Source organism: Urocampus carinirostris, chromosome 2 (assembly GCF_059441175.1).
Source record: "Urocampus carinirostris isolate Australia breed hairy pipefish chromosome 2, RoL_Ucar_1.0, whole genome shotgun sequence".
Classification (NCBI taxonomy): Eukaryota; Metazoa; Chordata; class Actinopteri; order Syngnathiformes; family Syngnathidae; genus Urocampus; species Urocampus carinirostris.
The window spans coordinates 840616-858683 of NC_142350.1; the positions used below are offsets into that span (position 1 = coordinate 840616).

Here is an 18068-nt window from a genome sequence, read left to right on the forward strand (position 1 = left end):
AAAAGTTTTTTTTTTTAGTATTTTTTAATTTATTAAAAATAAAAAACTAAGAAATCACATTTACATAAGTATTCACAGCCTTTGCCATGAAGCTCAAAATTGAGCTCAGGTGCATCTTTTTTCCACTGCTCTTTCTACAGCTTAATTGGAGTCCACCTGCAGTAAATTAAGTTGATTGGACATGATTTCGAAAGGCACACAACTGTCTATACAAGGTCCCACAGTTGAGTGTGCATGTCAGAGCACAAACACCAAGCATGAAGTCAAAATAACTGTCTGTAGACCTGCGAGACAGGATTGTCTTGAGGCACAAATCTGGGGAAGGATACAGAAAAAATTCTGCTGCTTCGAAGGTCCCAATGAGCACAGTGGCCTCCATTATTCGTAAATGGAAGACATTTGGATCCACCAGGACTCTTCCTAGAGCTGGCCGGCCTTCTAAACTGAGCGATCGGGGAAGAAGGGCCTTAGTCAGGGAGGTGACCAAGAACCCGATGGTCACTCTGTCAGAGCTCCAGCGTTCCTCTGTGGAGAGAGGAGAGCCTTCCAGAAGGACAACCATCTCTGCAGCAATCCACCAATCGGGCCTGTATGGTAGAGTGGCCAGACGAAAGCCACTCCTTAGTAAAAGGAACTCCATGTTCCTTTTACCAAGGAGTGGCAAATTCCGTCTGGAATTTGCCAAAAAGCACCTGAATAACTCTCAGACCATGAGAAACAAAATTCTCTGGTCTGATGAGACAAAGATTGAACTCTTTGGTGTGAATGCCAGGCGCCATGTTTGGAGGAAACCAGGCACCGCTCATCACCAGGCCAATACCATCCCTACAGTGAAGCATGGTGGTGGCAGCATCATGCTGCGGGGATGTTTTTCAGCAGCAGGAACTGGCAGACTAGTCGGGATAGAAGGAAAAATGAATGCAGCAATATATAGAGATATCCTGGATGAAAACCTGCTCCAGAGCGCTCTTGACCTCAGGCTGGGGCAAAGGTTCATTTTTCAGCAGGACAACGACCCAAAGCACACAGCCAAGATCTCAAAAGATTGGCTTCAGAACCACTCCGTGAATGTCCTGGAGTGGCCCAGCCAGAGTCCAGACTTGAATCCGATCGAACATCTCTGGAGAGATCTGAAAATGTTTGTGCACAAACGTCTCCCATCCAACCTGATTGAGCTTGAGACTTATTGCAAAGAAGAATGGGCAAAACTGCCTCAAGATAGGTGTGCTAAACTTGTGGGATCATATTCAAAAAGACTTGAGGCTGTATTTGCTGCCAAAGGTGGATCAACAAAGTATTAAGCAAAGGCTGTGAATACTTATGTAAATGTGATTTCTTAGTTTTCTATTTTTAATAAATTCAAAAAAAGTTAAAAAAAACAAAAACGTTTTCACATTGTCATAATGGAGTATTTTGTGTAGAATTTTGAGATAAGAGATTAAATTAATACAATTTGGAATGAGGCTGTAACATAACAAAATGTAGAAAAAGTGAAGCGCTGTGAATACTTTCCGGATGCACTGTAACTGGACCGAACCGTTATTACTATAGTGCTATGTGAGCTATGTGCACACTAGACTTGACTGCGCTGATCAAAATTGCAATCCTATGGATGAGATTTGCATGAATATCTTTTTTTTTCTAGCCTTATGTACTCATTATAAGATCCCAGGGTTCATACACCTTTTTCGAGGCCAAATTCAAGCACTTTTGAAGCACAAGTATTCCAGTACAGACGCTCTCCTACTTACGACCATTCGACTTACGAAAAACGGTAGATACTTACATTTTTTTGGGGATGTCGAAAAATATCCAGACATTGCTGCAAGTTAGATTTTGGATTGTGTGCACATTTTTCCGAGTAGAAGACAGTACTTTATTGCTTCTTTCCACCATGTGGCGCTGTGAGAGGTCACTCAGCATCAAACTCAAAGAAGAAATCTGGCTTCTACTTACTAGTTTGTGTGTAAACATAGTGTACTGAATCTCCAGCGCGCTAAGAACTTTGACATTTTTATTGTTTAATATCTTGTGCATCCATTCAACATGGTCGGTGTAAAGTGTAAAGAAGAGGCGAGTCATTTCTTTTGAAATGAAAGTGGAATAATAAAGCTTGATGCGGTTGAGAAAATGGTTGGATCACTTTTTTTTCATCCACTCTCTACCACGGAAGAGGACCCCTTATGTCATGCGTGCGTGGTTTTTAAATTTTTCTCAATTAAAAAGCGTGGTCTATCGAGCCAGACTGCCAGGACACATGGCAATGGAAATCATTTCAAGTATTTTCAAGCACTTCACCCCAAATTCAAGCAATTTCCTGACCATGAAAAGACAACACTGAAAATCAAGGATTTTAAGCACCTGTACAAACCCTGCCCACTGCTCTTGTTCTGTGGGCTTGGCTGGCCTTTTTAGGTGATTAAAATTTGTTCTGTGGATTTTAGTGGGAGGCATGGTGTTTATATACTAATCTGTTAACCCTATCAGCACTATGTCTGCTATGCACTAGACTTGACCCCGCAGGTATCAGAATTGGAATGCTATGGATAAGATTTGCATGAGAATAGTTTTACCTCCCAGCCATATGTACTTATGAAAAGAGCCATATCTGGCTAGTGAGCAATAGTTTCCCGACCCCTGATATGGAGCATCATTCACAGTGGTGGAGTTCTGCCCAATGCAGAACTACTGAGATATCTACACGCCAGGTGGAGCTAAGCTGACTTGCTAGATGTGACCTGAAATGACTTGGGATAGTTATTGTTGAAATCAAGTGATATAAGTGATGTAAGGATGCTTGGAACGGTCTTAAGGTTACCTAAAATGATTGTCTTAAATCTACTTAATGTTCGTTAAACGCCAAATACAAAATAAACAAGTCCAAGAAACAACAACAAACTATATTAGAGTAGCATTGCATAGCAGTCAAAACCTGATGCCCTCCGGGTCAAATACCTGTCTGACAACAGCAGGCGTTCTTACCTTGTGCACATACAAATGAATGTGTGCCACCCCATGGACAAACAAGAATAGCACTCAATGACACTTATACATTTTGGCTCCTACAATACTTATAAAGCTTAACAATCTCCTTAACCGATGGGTTTATTTTTGTGGCTCCCACTCACCGTGTCCAAAGTACTGATGTCAAAGTCTGCCTGCTGAGACGAATGATTGAAGAACTGAAAGACAGAAAAGATGATTTGATTGGCTGCTGATTGCGCTACACTTACTCTGGACCGCCCGCTGACTTACCTCCATGAGCGGCGCCGTGTCGAAAGAGAAGTTCTGACTGTTGAGGAAATTCTGCAGGTTCTCCAGACCGCTGTCGATTGTCTCCACATGATCCGACAATTCTGACCTGGAACGCACCGGACAACATACGTGTAAAAAACATAAAGCACTTCCACGCCGCACATGCATTGGGCTGTTGACCGTACTTGTCCATACAGACGACAGTCTGGCAGGTAGGGGGCTGAGCTTGGGCAGCTGTGGGCGGAGCATCCGAAGGAGATTTGAAAGGGAGGCGAGCGGTGGGCGGCAGCGACTTGCTCGCTAGCGTATCGTTGTCCTCTAGGATGGAGTTGATGAAAGTGGTGGGAGAAAGAGGCGTGTCCACGGACGCCACTGCCACGTCCGAGGCGTCGGCTCTCTCTTCCTCAGTTGGCGTCCTTTTTCTGACGGATGCCAAAAGTAACAACGAATGGTATGTTAAATTGTAAATAGTTGATTTCTGAATATGTAGTCATTTATTTATAGCACTGAAGAGTTATTATTTTTAGTTCGTATGTTATTATTTTGCATTTTTATAGATTCTGAGTGGTTGTATGACTATAAATCTGTTTATAGTGTAAAAAGCTAAAATTGTTTTGTATTGTACATTTTTTGTAGATCTGTAAATAATAACTTGTATTTCATGTGTTTTTCACTTTGAATTTAATCAAAATAAATACATAAATGATTTGAGTATGGATACAAAAATACACAAAAGACAAAATCCATTACACGGACAAAGAGCACTAAACTGTGGAAATTTGGAAGCCTGCCTCACTGAGGTAAAAAGATGGATGTCACTCAAATTCTTGCGCCTCAACCCTGAAAAGACCAAAATGTTAATTATTGGTCCATCTAAATGCCCAGACTTGTTCTGAAAAACTGCTCTGAAACTGTATTGACAAATGTAACATCACCCAGAGTGGCTCAGCCATAAATTTAGGTGTCATATTTGACCCCAATCTGTCCTTCCAAACACTCCAAACCAATGCTGTCCCAGTCTAATATGTATTATATATATCATATTATATATATTATATATATTATTCATGTGTTTATTACCTCCAGTCTTGTACGACTCTACGGTCTCCCGTAATCCAAAATCAAGAGCCTGCAGCTGGTACAAAATGCTGCGAGGCTTTTACTCAGACAAGAAAGTTTGATCACATTACCCTGATTTTAGCTAACCTGCATTGGCTCCCTGTTAGCATAAGATGTGATTTTAAGGTTATATTGGTAGTATAAAAAATCATGCATGGACTTGCTTACTCTTATCTTTAAGATTTAATTTCCCCCTATGTTCCGGTCTGGAGCCTTCGCTCTGAAAATGGTGGTCTACTAGTGATCCCAAGAGCCAAGAAGAGATCCGCAGGTTCGAGAGTGTTCTCTATTTGGGCCCCGGTGCTGTTGAATGCTCTGCCCACTGAGATTAGATCTGCAACTTCAGTGGAACTGTTTAAATCTAGGCTTAACACACTTCTATTCTATATCTTATGAATGACCTGTATCTCAGGTTGACAATATCTGTGTATTATGTGTTATTGCAACATTCGTTGCAACCTGGTCATCCTGGAAGGGGGATTACCTCATGTGCGGTCCCTTCACAAGGTTTCTTCATTTACCTCATGTCCAGGTTTTGAGTTTTTCCTTTCCAGTTTGCAATAATCTGTGGTCTGTGCAGTCATTTGAGACTCCTAGTGATAAAGGGCTGTACAAATCAACATGACTTGACTTTAAATATGTCACAAAAGGACAAAGCACTGTCTCCACAGAGTTTAGTATTTTTGTATTCCATAGCCCTTTATTTGTTGTTCCACTGAAAGGTAAATCATTTTGCTTTTTATTTTGTTGTTAAACTTAAACCCTGAAGAAAAATTATTAATCTGAGGCACTGAGCCAAGCCGGAAGAGCCGGTTCTCGAAGAAGAGCCAGAATTCCCATGAATAGTCTGACGCACCAGTTGTGGGGCAGCGACACTTCACATGAAAACTTGATAGTGAGGTGCCATCATCTGTCTCATTTTTACAGACTTGTTTGATTTTTCTTCATTTATTGAGTCAGACTGCCAGGAAACATAGCAATGGTAACAATTACAAGCATTTCAGGCACTTCACCAAAAATTCAAGCATTATCCTGACCTTCAAAACACAACATTTAAATTCAAACATGTTCCAGGATTTGAAGCACCCATTCAAACCCTGCAGATATGTACCAGCAACCTATCAACAGTGCTCAATAATGGTTGAAAAAAGGGACTGGCAAACTATGCAATCTCCTTTGCAGGCGTCTTCAATATTATAATCAGAATCAACGTATCACCTGGATTGGTGAGCCCTTGAGCCAGGCTTGAAAATGTTGATTTGGTTTGATTTTGTTGAACCAACATCCAATCAGATAGTCCTGCCAATGATTGCCCAGTAGGTAAAATTTAACCTTCTTCCCATATAAACGCCACTTTTGACTTTAGACAAGGGGTGTCAACTCATTTAAGCTTGGGGGCAAAAGGTAGAAAAAAAATCTCTCACAGGGGCCGGACTAGTAGATGGGAGAGAGCAAATGACAGCAGAAAAAAGAAAGAGAGAGAGAAAAATGGAAAAAGAGATAAAAAAGAAAGAGACAGAGAATACGAAAAAAGGACAGATAGAAAAAGACAGAGAAAGAGAAAAAGACAAGAAAAGAAAAAAATAGACAGGGGAAGAGAAAGAGAAATACAGTGGGAGAGAGAGAAAAAGAAAGAGAAAAAGAGTGACAAGGAAAGAATTACAAAGAGAAAGAGAACAATTATGAAAGATAATAAAGATAAATAGAGAGAAAGCAAGGGAGAAAAAGAAACAGAATAGAGAGACAGTGAGAGAGACAAAAAAAAGAGTAAAAAAGTTAGAAAGAGAGAAAGAAAGAAAGAAAGAAAGAAAAAGAGAGAGTGAAGACAAGAGTGAGGAAGAAATTGAGCGAAAGAAATACAGCTCCAGTTGCTTTTTGAGAATGCCTGGCTTTGGAAGCATCCAACGGACAAATTCGTAACTGCAAGGCATTTTTCTCTTGTGCTTCTCGCAGCGTATTCTCGTGGGCTAGATTAAAATCCTTGGTGGGCCTGATCCGGCCTGCAGGCCGCATCTTTAACACCTATGCTTGAGATACAGACGTGGATCGACTTGCACATCGCTAACGTATGTCCTTACCCCACATCCATCCAGTCCTCTGGAAGGGGCGTGGCCAGCTCAGTGACGTCCGAGATGATTGGCCCGCAGGCCAGCCCGGAGTCAGCCGGAAAGATGGACGGTGCTTCCTGCACTGGCTCCAAAGTGAAGGAACGCCCATATTTGGGCACAGAGTGGGCGGAACTGGAATCGTTAAGCATCAGTGGCCTGGAGAAGTGAGCAGTTAACAATGAATAAAAGTAAAAAAGTAAATGCATAATGATCGACGGGCGAACAACTTGCAGTTTGCGCTTGACTCCCATGATTCTGTTGGACTGGACCAGGGAGACCAGGAAGTGGATCAACTGCAGGAGGGCAAAAACATAATGGTGTCGATGGCCATTTTGCTTTAGGTGTAGAGCAGTGGTGCTTTTTGGATGAAGATGAGTAGCAAACATATTTTATAATTTTGTGCTCAGTCGCCAAAATCCATAAGTGGATGGGGCATAGAAAAAAACAAAAACGTTTTCCACAACACTTGCACGCTAAATACAAAATATGTCCGAACATTAGGCTGCAACTAACACTATAATTTTGATAATCAATCGATTGTTTTCGATTAATCAATGAATCGGATTTTATTAAAAACACATTTTTGATTCCCTCCTATATTCAAATATAAGTTTTGGACAGATAGAAAAAAAAATGTACAACACAACAGAAAATTATCTAATAAATAAATAAAAAAAAATCAAAGTGTTTTTTAAATAACTTACCAATAAACAAAAATACATACAAATGTGCTCCAATAATAATAATAATAATAATAATAAAAATAAATAATAATAATAATAATAGTAAAATCTGTAGGATGCACTTTTCCTCAAAGATCTTATTACATACAAAATGAAGAAAAAAATAATAAATTAAACTTTATATGTAGAAAAACTTATATCCACCAAAACATCAAAAATGCAAACCCACTTTTCAAAATGTTGTCAACAAATACGTTTTTTCTGTAAAATATTTGAATACGGTTAATATTTCCAATGTGCAAATAGTATATAATATGCTCAAGAATCTGCCCCTTGTGTTAAGACAATCATTTCATCAGTATTATCTTTTTTTTTTACTTTATATATCTTATTTATTTATTTTCATATTTATTTTCTCTGTATTACTGCAGCACTTTAAGTTCCCTTGAAAATTGTTAACTTTGTAGTTTCATGTCAATTTTGTTTGTAATGTTTAACAAAAAAATAATTTTGAAAAAAAAATTAAGATCTCATCTCATCAGCTGCACCGCTTATCCTCAGTAGGGTCGCGGGGGTGCTGGAGCCCATCCCAGCAATCATCGGGCAGCGGACACCCTGAACTGGTTGCCAGCCAATCACAGGGCACACGGGGACAGACAACTCACTCGCTCAGTCACACCTAGGGACAATTTGGACCGGCCAATTCACCTGAAATGCATACTTTAATAAAAATGGTGCCCTCTGCCAGACCAAAGTGGTACTACAATCCTACAACTCGAGATCCAATGCACCTTTTTGCTTCGATTAAATGTGCTTAGTGGATCATAAATCTCACAACACAATGAATTTAAGAAGTAATTAGTTGCCAATGCTTTTAATAATCAATTTTAAGTGATTTTATTGATTTGTTGTAGCAGCCCTACAAAACAAATTACAGGCATCTTTCCAAAGAAGAAATTAGTAACCAACATTATCTATATAATCCATAAAAGGAGCAAAACAGGAGGGTTGGCGCTATTCAATTCCATTTTCAGCTAGCATTAGTGGCTTTTGCCCACAGGGACACGAGTATTGCACCCTGTCCACGATATCATCCATCCAAAATTGGGACTAAACGTGGACGATAGCATTAGCCCCTAAAATTGTTAAAAGGTGCAGCAAACATCCCCTTTCATTCCTTTTATGTATTGTCACTGTTGTGTTTTGTATTTGGATAGATAGAGAGAGATAGAGAGATAGAGAGAGAGAGAGATAAATGGATTAGATAGATAGACACTTTATTCATCCCCGCAGGGAAATTCACACTTCCAGCAGCATCCCTGCGCTGAAACAAAACAATAATAAAGCAAAAAGAATACAATACACAAATACCCAATGTGACGTGTTAATACCCAATGTAGCGTGTTATATAGGGTATCTAGATAGTGCTACACAGAAAACACACTGCAATAAAAATACGGTAATATGCAATGTAGGGTGTGTGGTTTAATGTGGGCCTTTACTCCCCCGGGTGGAGTTAAAAAGCCTCATGGCATGAGGAAGGAAAGATCTCCTCAGTCGGTCCGTGGTACAAGACTGTGACAGAAGTCTGTCGCTGAAGCTGCTCCTCTGTCTGGAGATAATGCTGTGTAGAGAATGTGATGAATTAGTGATGGTTAGTGCGTTTGCAACACAGTCCTGAGGTCATGGGTTCAGATCCAGCTAACAGCCTTCCTGTGCAGAGTTTGCATGTTCTCCCCGTGCTTGTGTGGGTTCCGGCTTTCCTCCCACATTCCAAAAACATGCATGTTAGGTCAATTGGCAAGTCCAAATTGCCTGAAATTAGTTGTAATTAGCTTCAGCACGCCTGTGGCCCGACTGAGGATAGGCGGTGCAGATAATGGAAACATAAAGCGACCGAAAAAACGACAAAAAGATGATTTACCAACAACAAAAAATGACAGGATAACAACTAAAAGACAGAAAAACATAAGATTACCCAAATACAATTGAAAGATGACCCACACACTAAAAGTGTGCAAAAATTGGCCAAAAACCAACCCAAAAGCCTGCACAAACAACAGAAACAACCCCAAAACGACTGAAAAACGATAAAAAAATCAATGAAAATGCTAAGCTCTACATCTAACCCTTGCTGTGAGTTAAGCCCTAACCCTGTTTTAAACTGATACCCTTGCTCTAAACCTATTCAGGAACCCTACATTCAGTTTAGAACCCTAACAGTGAGCTATAACCCTAGTTCTTAGCCCTAACCCTGTTTCGAGATAAGAGAGAAAAAGAGCAAAAGAAATAGAGAGAATGAAATAGAGACAGAAAGAGGATTAGAGAAAGTGAAAGAAAATGAGATAGAGTAAGAAAAACAGAAATAAAGCGAGTTAATGAGGGAAAAGGAGATAAATGGAGAGTGAGGGGGGAGGATAGAGAGAGAGAGAGAGAGAGAGAGAGAAGTAGAGCAAGAGAGACATAGAAAAAGAAAGGAGATGCAAAGAGACAAAATGAAAGATCTTGAGAAAGAGACAGAGAGGGAAATAAAATTACATAGGGAAAGAGAGTGGGAGAAGAAATAGAGAAAAATACATTGAGAGAAACAGAGAGAATTAGAGTTATGGATAGATAAATTGAGAGCGTGAGAGGTAAATAAAGAGAGATAAGAACGGAAAAAGGGCGGCATGGCGGGTGAGTGTTTAGCAGGTCTGTGGCACAGAGAGAAATAGAGATACATAGAGAAAGAAAGAGGTTATCTTTCCATCTATCCATTTTCTGTGCCGCTGATCCTCACTAGGGTCACTGTAGCCCATTCCAACCATCTTCTGGCAGTGGGCAAGGGACACGCTGAACTGGTTGCCATTCAGTCGCAGGGAAGAGAAAGAAGATGAAAAATGAAAAATTATAGAGTTGCGGAAAGAGAGAATGCGAAAGAAAGAGAGAGAGAGAGAGAGAGGGAAAGAGAAAGAGATGAATTGAGAAAGAGAGAAGCGAGGGGAGAAATAGAGAAACAAATCGAGAGGGAAAGATTGACAGAAAGAGAGAATTAGAGAGAGATATTAATAGGGAATCGAGAGAGGAGGGAGAAAAAGAAATCGGGAGAGGGAAATAGAGACAGAAAGGATTAAATAAATTGAGATGGAAAAGGAGAGATAGAGAGAATGGGTGGAGAAAGAGAGACATAGAGAGATAAATAGGGAAAGAGTAATAGAGAGGAGATTAAAAGAGAAAAAAATAAAGAGCTATGGAAGGAGCGAATGAGAGAGAGAAAGAGAGACAGAGAAAGGGAAATAGAGTAACATAGAGAAAGAGAAATACAGAGAGATAAACAGAGAGATGAGAGAAAGAGTAAAATGAATTGAGTGAGGGAAAGAAAGATAGAAAGATAATTAGAAATGTATATAGAGATAAATGGAGAGCGAAACAGAAAGAGTGAGAGAGATAAGTATGGAATAAGAAAGAGAAAGAGAAAAATAAATAGCGAGAGTTAAATAGAGACCAAAAGAACTCGAGAAATTGAGAGAAAAAAGGAGAGATAGAGAGAGTGAGGGATAAAGAGAGAAAGAGAGAGAAGGAGAGAAAAGATGAAAAAAGATAAATGAAAAAGCTTGGGAAAGGGAGAGAGAAATGGAGTGACACAGAGAGGTAAATAGAGAAATAAAGAGAGAGGAAAAGGAGAAAGAGAAAGAGAGAATTACAGATATATAGAGAGAAATTGAGAGATAGAGGAGAGAGAAAAAGAAATACAGTAGGAAACAGAAACTAACAGAATTAGATAAATAGAGAAAGAGAGAAAAGGAGCAATGAGAAATGACTGAAAGATGTCTCAAAACTAAAATAAATGACCGATGAACGACCAAAGAAAGAGGAATGGAGATGGAAAAAAATCCACCTCCAGCGGCACCTGGCTTTGTTAATAATATATTAGGTCCCTATTTTTAAACACTCAATTTGATATTTAGTTTTGTAGCAATTTTGCAGTCTTTTGCAATATTTCTGTAGAAGAATTTTAGTATTATTTCTGTAGCAGTATTTTGTACATTTATATTCTTTGGCTTATGAATGACCTGTTTCATGTTCAGGATGTCTGGATAATGCAACAACCATTTTGGCCAGGTCATACTGGAAGAGGCATTACCTCATGTATGGCCCCTTCTCAAGGTTTTTTCATTTTGCTCATGCCGAGGTTTTTAGTTTTTCCCTGCCCTCATGTAGGTTTTAGATAAGGGGATGGTGTAATAATAGTCTGTAATAGTTCCTGGTCTGTGCAGCCCTTTAAGACTTCTTGTGATTAAGGGCTATATAAATAAACATGACTTGACTTGATTTGGAGGGAAATGGTATTTTGGGATTCTGCTTGAGTCATCAGAGTAACTCTTAATATGTTCCTAAAATTGACACGCATGTCAAGCATGACAATCATGTAACGTTTGTATACCGTACACTTATTCAGCCAGTTTACTGTAATTTTATTTGAAACAGCCATTTAAGATGACGTGTATGGTTTTGGTTTTGGGTTTTATCAAATATTTCCCCCCCCAAATCAGGGTTTGTACACTTTTTTCAAAGCATTTTTTTTTTTAACTTTTTATATCTCACACCAATTTTGACAGAGGTTTGATTCCACCATCTTACATCAACACAAAATATATACACTTGACACACTCATAAATAACAGAAGGAACAACAAAGAAGAAAAAATACTATTAATAGAAAAGAAGAATAAATGTTCATACAATACGTCCATACAAAAAGAAATATATATATATAAAAATAATAAATAAAAATATACACCCAAAAAAAAAAAAAAAAAAACCGCAACTCCCAGCCAGTAATTAATTTTATTTCTCTCTGGATACTTCTCCAAAAATTTAATATTACAGGGCAATTCCAGAAAATATGCGTAAAGTCTCCGACCCCCCCACAGTTACGCCAACATAGATTTGAGGTATTTTTATATTTTGAAGTGATAGAGGGTGTATAGAAGAATCGCATTTTTACTTTCCATTCAAACTCCCTCCATGTCGGGCTGTTGGTTATTTTGTGTCCCTCTTTCAATGTTTTTTCCCCATTCGTTGTCTTTTATCGCTACATTAGTTTCTTGTTCCCATTTTTCCTTAACTGCCATGTCCTCATTACTGAGATCCATTCTCAGGGCTTTATATAGTTTTGGTATAACCCCCTTTATTGATTGTCCTTTTGTATATGATATTAATAATTCCTCTACCTTAGTTGGCTCCTTACATATTTTCCCCCATTCCTCGTGTTTCTGGAGGTAATGCCTTAGTTGCAAATGTTTGTAAAAATCATTTCTGGGTAGGTCAAATTCTTGTTGGAGTTGTTCGAATGATTTCATTGCCTGTGCTTCCAATACTTGGGTAATCAACATCAGTCCTTTTTGGGCCCATTTTTGAAACCCTACCTCCATAACCCCAGGTTTAAAGTCTGGGTTTTTCGCTATTTTGGTAGCCCTATTCACAACTCTTGATATTTTTAATGTTTTTTTTGTATTGTTGACCAAGTTTTAATAGTTCCCTTAATCCATTCATTCTGGATTTTTAATTTCTTCCACCTCGTGACTGATATGTATGGTAACGATTCCACAGGCATATTTGGACAAGATCGCTGCTCCATGTCCACCCATATCGTATCTTTGTCTGTAGTAATCCACAAGATGAGTGCTTTAATTTGAGCTGCCCAATAGTAATATTTAATATTGGGTAGGTCTAGGCCCCCCTTTTCTTTAGGAGCTAACAGGGTTTTGTATTTTATTCTAAGTTTCTTGTTTTGCCAAAGGAATTTTGTTATCAATTTATTTAACATTTTAAATGTGGATGCCGGGATCAGAATTGGAAAGGATTGAAACAAAAATAATAGTCTTGGTAATATGTTCATTCCAATTGTTTCTATCCTTCAGATAAGACTTAAGGGCAAAATTTCCCATTTTTCCAAATCTTTCCTTATTTCTTTTATCAACATTCCATAATTTGCATCAAACAGCTGTGTGGAATGTGGTGTAATGGTCACCCCCAAATATTTAAACCCTTTATTTGTCCATTTAAAATCAAATCTTTCAATCACATCTGTTGGACATTTTCCTGATATCATCATTGCTATTGATTTGCTCTCATTATTTGAATACCCAGCTACTTCTCCATATATTTTAAGGCTCTCCAACAGTGGTGGTATTGATAACGAAGGTTCCTTCAGCATTACCAACAGGTCGTCTGCAAACAATGATATTTTATGTTCTGTTCCTCCTTCATCAAATATCCCCCTTATTTGCTCATTTTGTCTAATTGATTCTGCGAGTGGTTCTATGCTTATTGCAAACAAGAGTGGGCTTAAACAATCCCCTTGCCGGACTCCTCTTTTGATATCAAAGACATCTGAACAGTGACCATTTACTCTAAAACGAGATTTAGGATTTTTATAGATTATTTTCACCCATTCAACAAATATTTGAGGGAAGCCAAAAGCTATAAGTGATTGCTGTAAGAAGCTCCATTTCACCCCATCGAAAGCTTTTTGTGCATCCAAGCTCAGTAACATCGAGGGTTGGGTCTTAGATTTTGTGCTCGTAATTATGTTTAGTATCCTCCTAATATTGTTTGCACCCTGCCTTCCCGGAATAAACCCTGTTTGATCATTTCTAATTAATTTCGCTATAAATTTCTGCATTCTTTTTGCCAGTATGCTTGTAAGAATTTTTAGATCATTACAAAGTAAACTAACTGGTCTATAGCTTTCACACAATATTGGGTCTTTTCCTTCTTTGTGCAAGACTGTTATGATGGCTTCCGACCATGATTTGGGGGGGATCTCCTTTTGTTAGAGCATAGTTAAATACTTTATGCAGTACTGGTGTTAATTCTTCCTTAAAGCTTTTGTAGAACACCCCCGGGAATCCATCCGTTCCTGGTGATTTATTTATTTTTAAGTTATTTATTGTATCTTGTATTTCCTATTTTGTAATGGGGCGAATAATTTCTAATGTATCCCCCCCTGTTAGTGTTGGTGTTGGTAAATGTAGTTTTCCTAAAAAGTTTTGTGCCGTGTAGTTATCTAAGTCATTTTCTGAGTCCTTGTATAATTCTTTATAATAATCTGCAAATGCTTCTGCTATACCTTTGGGTTTTACTAAACATTGTTTAGAGATAGAAGTATATCACAAATAAAACATCCTATCTGTTTGGGCCTTTTTAAGTTGGAAGGCTAGCAGTCGACTGGCTCTATTGCCCATTTCATAGTATCTCTGGTTCACAAAGCGCAGAGCCCCTTCTGCTTTATTTGTCAAAAGTTCATCTAATTTGCTTCTGGTTGTTTTTAATACCTGTAATCTGGATTCATTTGGTGTGTTTTTATGTTCTTCTTCTAGTTCCTTAATCTTATCCTCCAATTCCTTCTGATTCTTTAAGTGTATTCGTTTCAGTCGGGACGATATTTCAATTAATTTCCCCCTTATTACAGCTTTCCCTCCTTCCCATAATATTGATGGAGAAACCTCATTGTTGTCAATGATTTGGAAATATTCTTTTATACACCGTTTTATTTCCTGTACTACGTTTTTATCTGAGAGGAGAGATACATTCATCCTCGTATACCTAAAATGGGGTTCATTGTCTAAACTTAGTATCAAAGTAATGGGAGAATGGTCACTTATAGTAATATTCTCTATACCACACTCCACTACTGTATGCATATGTTGTCTTGAAATGTAAAAGTAATCAATTCTCGAATAGCTGCCATGCGGGTTTGAATAGAAAGTATAGTCTTTAGTTTGGGGATTATTCTCTCTCCATGGATCTATCAATCCCAATTCTTTAGTTATGTTATTCAACATCCTCGACCTCTTTGTATTTGTTCCATGTACGGAAAGATACTTGTCCACTTTGCAATTCTGTACAGTGTTAAAGTCACCTCCTATAAGTAACATTCCCTTCGCACAGTTGGTTATTACTTTAGCTAATACTTGAAAAAATGTCCCCTTTTCCTCAATTGGTGCATAAACATTCATTATTGATTTTTCCCAACCGGCCATTGACCCTATAATCATTATATATCGCCCCAGATTGTCCTTCACTTCTTTTTCGACTTTAAACGCCACCCCTTTTCCAAGTAAAATTGCTGCTCCCCTCCTTTTACCATAGGATGCGTAGAACACCTGGTTCACCCATTCTCTTTTTAGCTTCTTATGTTCAATCTCTGTCAAATGTGTCTCTTGTAATAAGGCTATTGAGCTCTGCAATGTCTTGAGTTGATTCAATATCTTCTTTCTCTTGATGGGGTGGTTTAGCCCATGTACATTATATGAAACAATATTTAGATTGCTCATGATTTGTATTGAGTCTCACTGATTTCTGAAGCATACAAAAACACTACATTAATTACTAACACCTCCATTGACAAAACAAACCAAATTACTAACAAACATATTGACAAGCACACATAATTCCCCCACCAAAAAGAAAAAAAACACACCCAAAAAACAAAAACCCATGTCTTCCATGAGTCCAATCGGAGAGTTGTGGCTACCCTCAGTGCGTGAACAACTTTTGTACCGTCGTCCATAGTTATAACTAACTAAATATTTTAGCGTAGCTCTATGCCAATATATATATATATATATATATATATATATATATATATATATATATATATGCACATATATTGTTTTAATTTAAAGATAACAATTTTACTTGGTATTTTACTTACTTCTAACTTATTGAATTTATAATAGAAAAGGCAGATATGGTCCTTACTCTTTCACCCCAAATCCGAATTTGGCTTCGTTTTGCTCCATGAGAGCTTGTAAGTCACCTTCTATGATGGGGGTGTTCCTTTGTCTTCCTCTCAATTCCGGTCACTGTGGTCCAAATGTTCTTTGACAACATCTTTTGCAGTGTCTCCGTGTTGTCCTCTTCCTTTTCGATCCCCATTTCTTTTAGCAATGTTGCTGCCTCCATCAGTGTAGAGAATGTTCTTATACCTGAGTCCAAAAACATCTTCAGCTGGGCGGGATATGGGGATTGTGCCTTTACGTTCTTTTCCTTTAACTTTTTGATAACGTCCCTTACTTGTTTCCTCTTTTTTTGGATTTCTGAGGTGTAATCTTGGTTGAAGTAAACGGTCTTGCCTTCGTACGTTGTCTTCCGCTTCCATGCTTCTTTCATTACGGATTCTTTCACTATGTAGTCGGTGAAACGTACGATAATTGCCCGTGGCAGTGCTTTACCTTGAGACTTGTTCACCAGTGAGCGGTGTGCCCTCTCAATGCGCAAATCCATATGTCCTGTTGTCGGAATGTTCGATTTAATAAAGTTTGTTATGAAGCCGATTGTGTCGTTCCTCTCGGCACCCTCCGGAATGCCATGTATTCTAATGTTGTTCCGTCGTGATCTCGACTCCAAGTCCTCACACTTTGTTGCTAGTTTGGCGGTTTGTTGGAGCAAAGAGACTGTTAATTGTTCTAGTCTTGACGTTCGCTCTTCCGTGTTAGCATGTAGCTCCTCCATGCTTTCCACCCTCCGCTCCAGCAACACAGTGCGCTCCAGAAGCTCTTCGATGCTTTTTTCCAGTCTTGCCAAAGCATTTTTAAGGACCTTTCAAAGACAATTTTCTATTTTTTACAGTACTATAAAATAAAAATTCCACTGTCGATCAAAAGAAGAAACCCTAAGCCTTAGTTTCAAACTCCAACCTTATTTTGGAACACTTCAATCGGTTTGAAACCCTAACTTGCATCCCAAACCGTAAGCTCTACATCTAACCCTTGCTGTGACTTAAGCCCTAACCCTGTTTTAAACGGATACCCTAACTCTTAACCTATTCTGGAACCCTACATTCAGTTTAGAACCCTAACATGGAGCTATAACCCAAGTTCCTAGCCCTAACCCTGTTTTGAATCGTAACCCTAGCTCTAAACCTGTTCTGGAACCTTACATTCTGTTTAGAACACTAACAAGGAGCTCAAACTCTAGTTCCTAGCCCTAACCCTGTTTCAAATTGTAATCCTAGCTCCAAACTTGTCCTGGAACCTTACTTCAATTTAGAACCCTAACATGGAGCTCAAACCCTTGTTCCTAGCTCTCACCCTGTTTTGAATTGTAATCCTAGCTCTAAACCTATTCTGATAGCTTACATTCTGTTTACAACCCTAACAAGGAGCTTAAACTCTAGTTTCTAGCCCTAACCCGGTTTCAAACCGTTAACCCTAGCTTTAAAACTATTTTGTAACGTTACATTCACTTTACAACCCTAACATGGAGCTCAAACCCTAGTTCCTAACCCTAAACCTACACCTAACTCTAGCTGTAAACCTTAGTCCCAACCCTATTTCAGATCTTTAAATTCACTAATACCCTAAAAGAAGCCTAAACCTTAGTTTCTATCTCTAGCTGCAATCCTATTTTGGAACCATAAAATATGTTTAAACCCCTTATTTGAAACCCAAACCCTGGCTCCTAAACCTAGCCCAACACCCTAACGGAGAAACATGGTAAGATTTTATGGCATTTACAAGCAATTCACCATGCACTTTTCAAACCTTAAAAAAACATTAAATTGAAGCCTTTTCAAAGATTCCAAAGAACCCTGAAAAATGCGACTTACACTGCGGTGCGACTTATGCATTTTTTGGCTGGTGCGACTTATAGTACGGAAAATAGAATCCTCCAATTTTCCTATTTTTCCCTCAGCGTCGTCCTCCTCATCCTTTCAACAAGAAGGTAATGGAACTGGAAGCTCAGACTTTTAAAAATCATATTAAAAAGTCAGTCACTAAGCCAATGTCTTTCCTTGCACAGGCGGAGACCGCTCCCTCGCAAATGGTAGCCAATTGCTTTTGTAGCACTCACAAGTGTTGTGCAGTCCTGTTCCGAACTGGCGCATGCAGCTTGTGTTTTGTTGGGCAGGAAAC

At 38.6% G+C, this 18068-nt stretch overlaps 1 protein-coding gene across 1 annotated transcript in view; it reads right to left on the reverse strand.

Moving 5' to 3' along the window:
* Positions 1 to 18068, reverse strand: part of hsf1 (heat shock transcription factor 1) — a 38956-nt gene that overhangs the window by 6881 nt on the left and 14007 nt on the right. Inside the window, exons 6-10 of the mRNA XM_088328193.1 lie at positions 6714 to 6775; positions 6453 to 6638; positions 3441 to 3677; positions 3256 to 3361; positions 3129 to 3182 (exon numbers count right to left, since the gene is read on the reverse strand). Coding sequence (XP_088184319.1) covers positions 3129 to 3182; positions 3256 to 3361; positions 3441 to 3677; positions 6453 to 6638; positions 6714 to 6775 — 645 coding nt within the window. The remainder of the gene's footprint in view (positions 1 to 3128; positions 3183 to 3255; positions 3362 to 3440; positions 3678 to 6452; positions 6639 to 6713; positions 6776 to 18068) is intronic.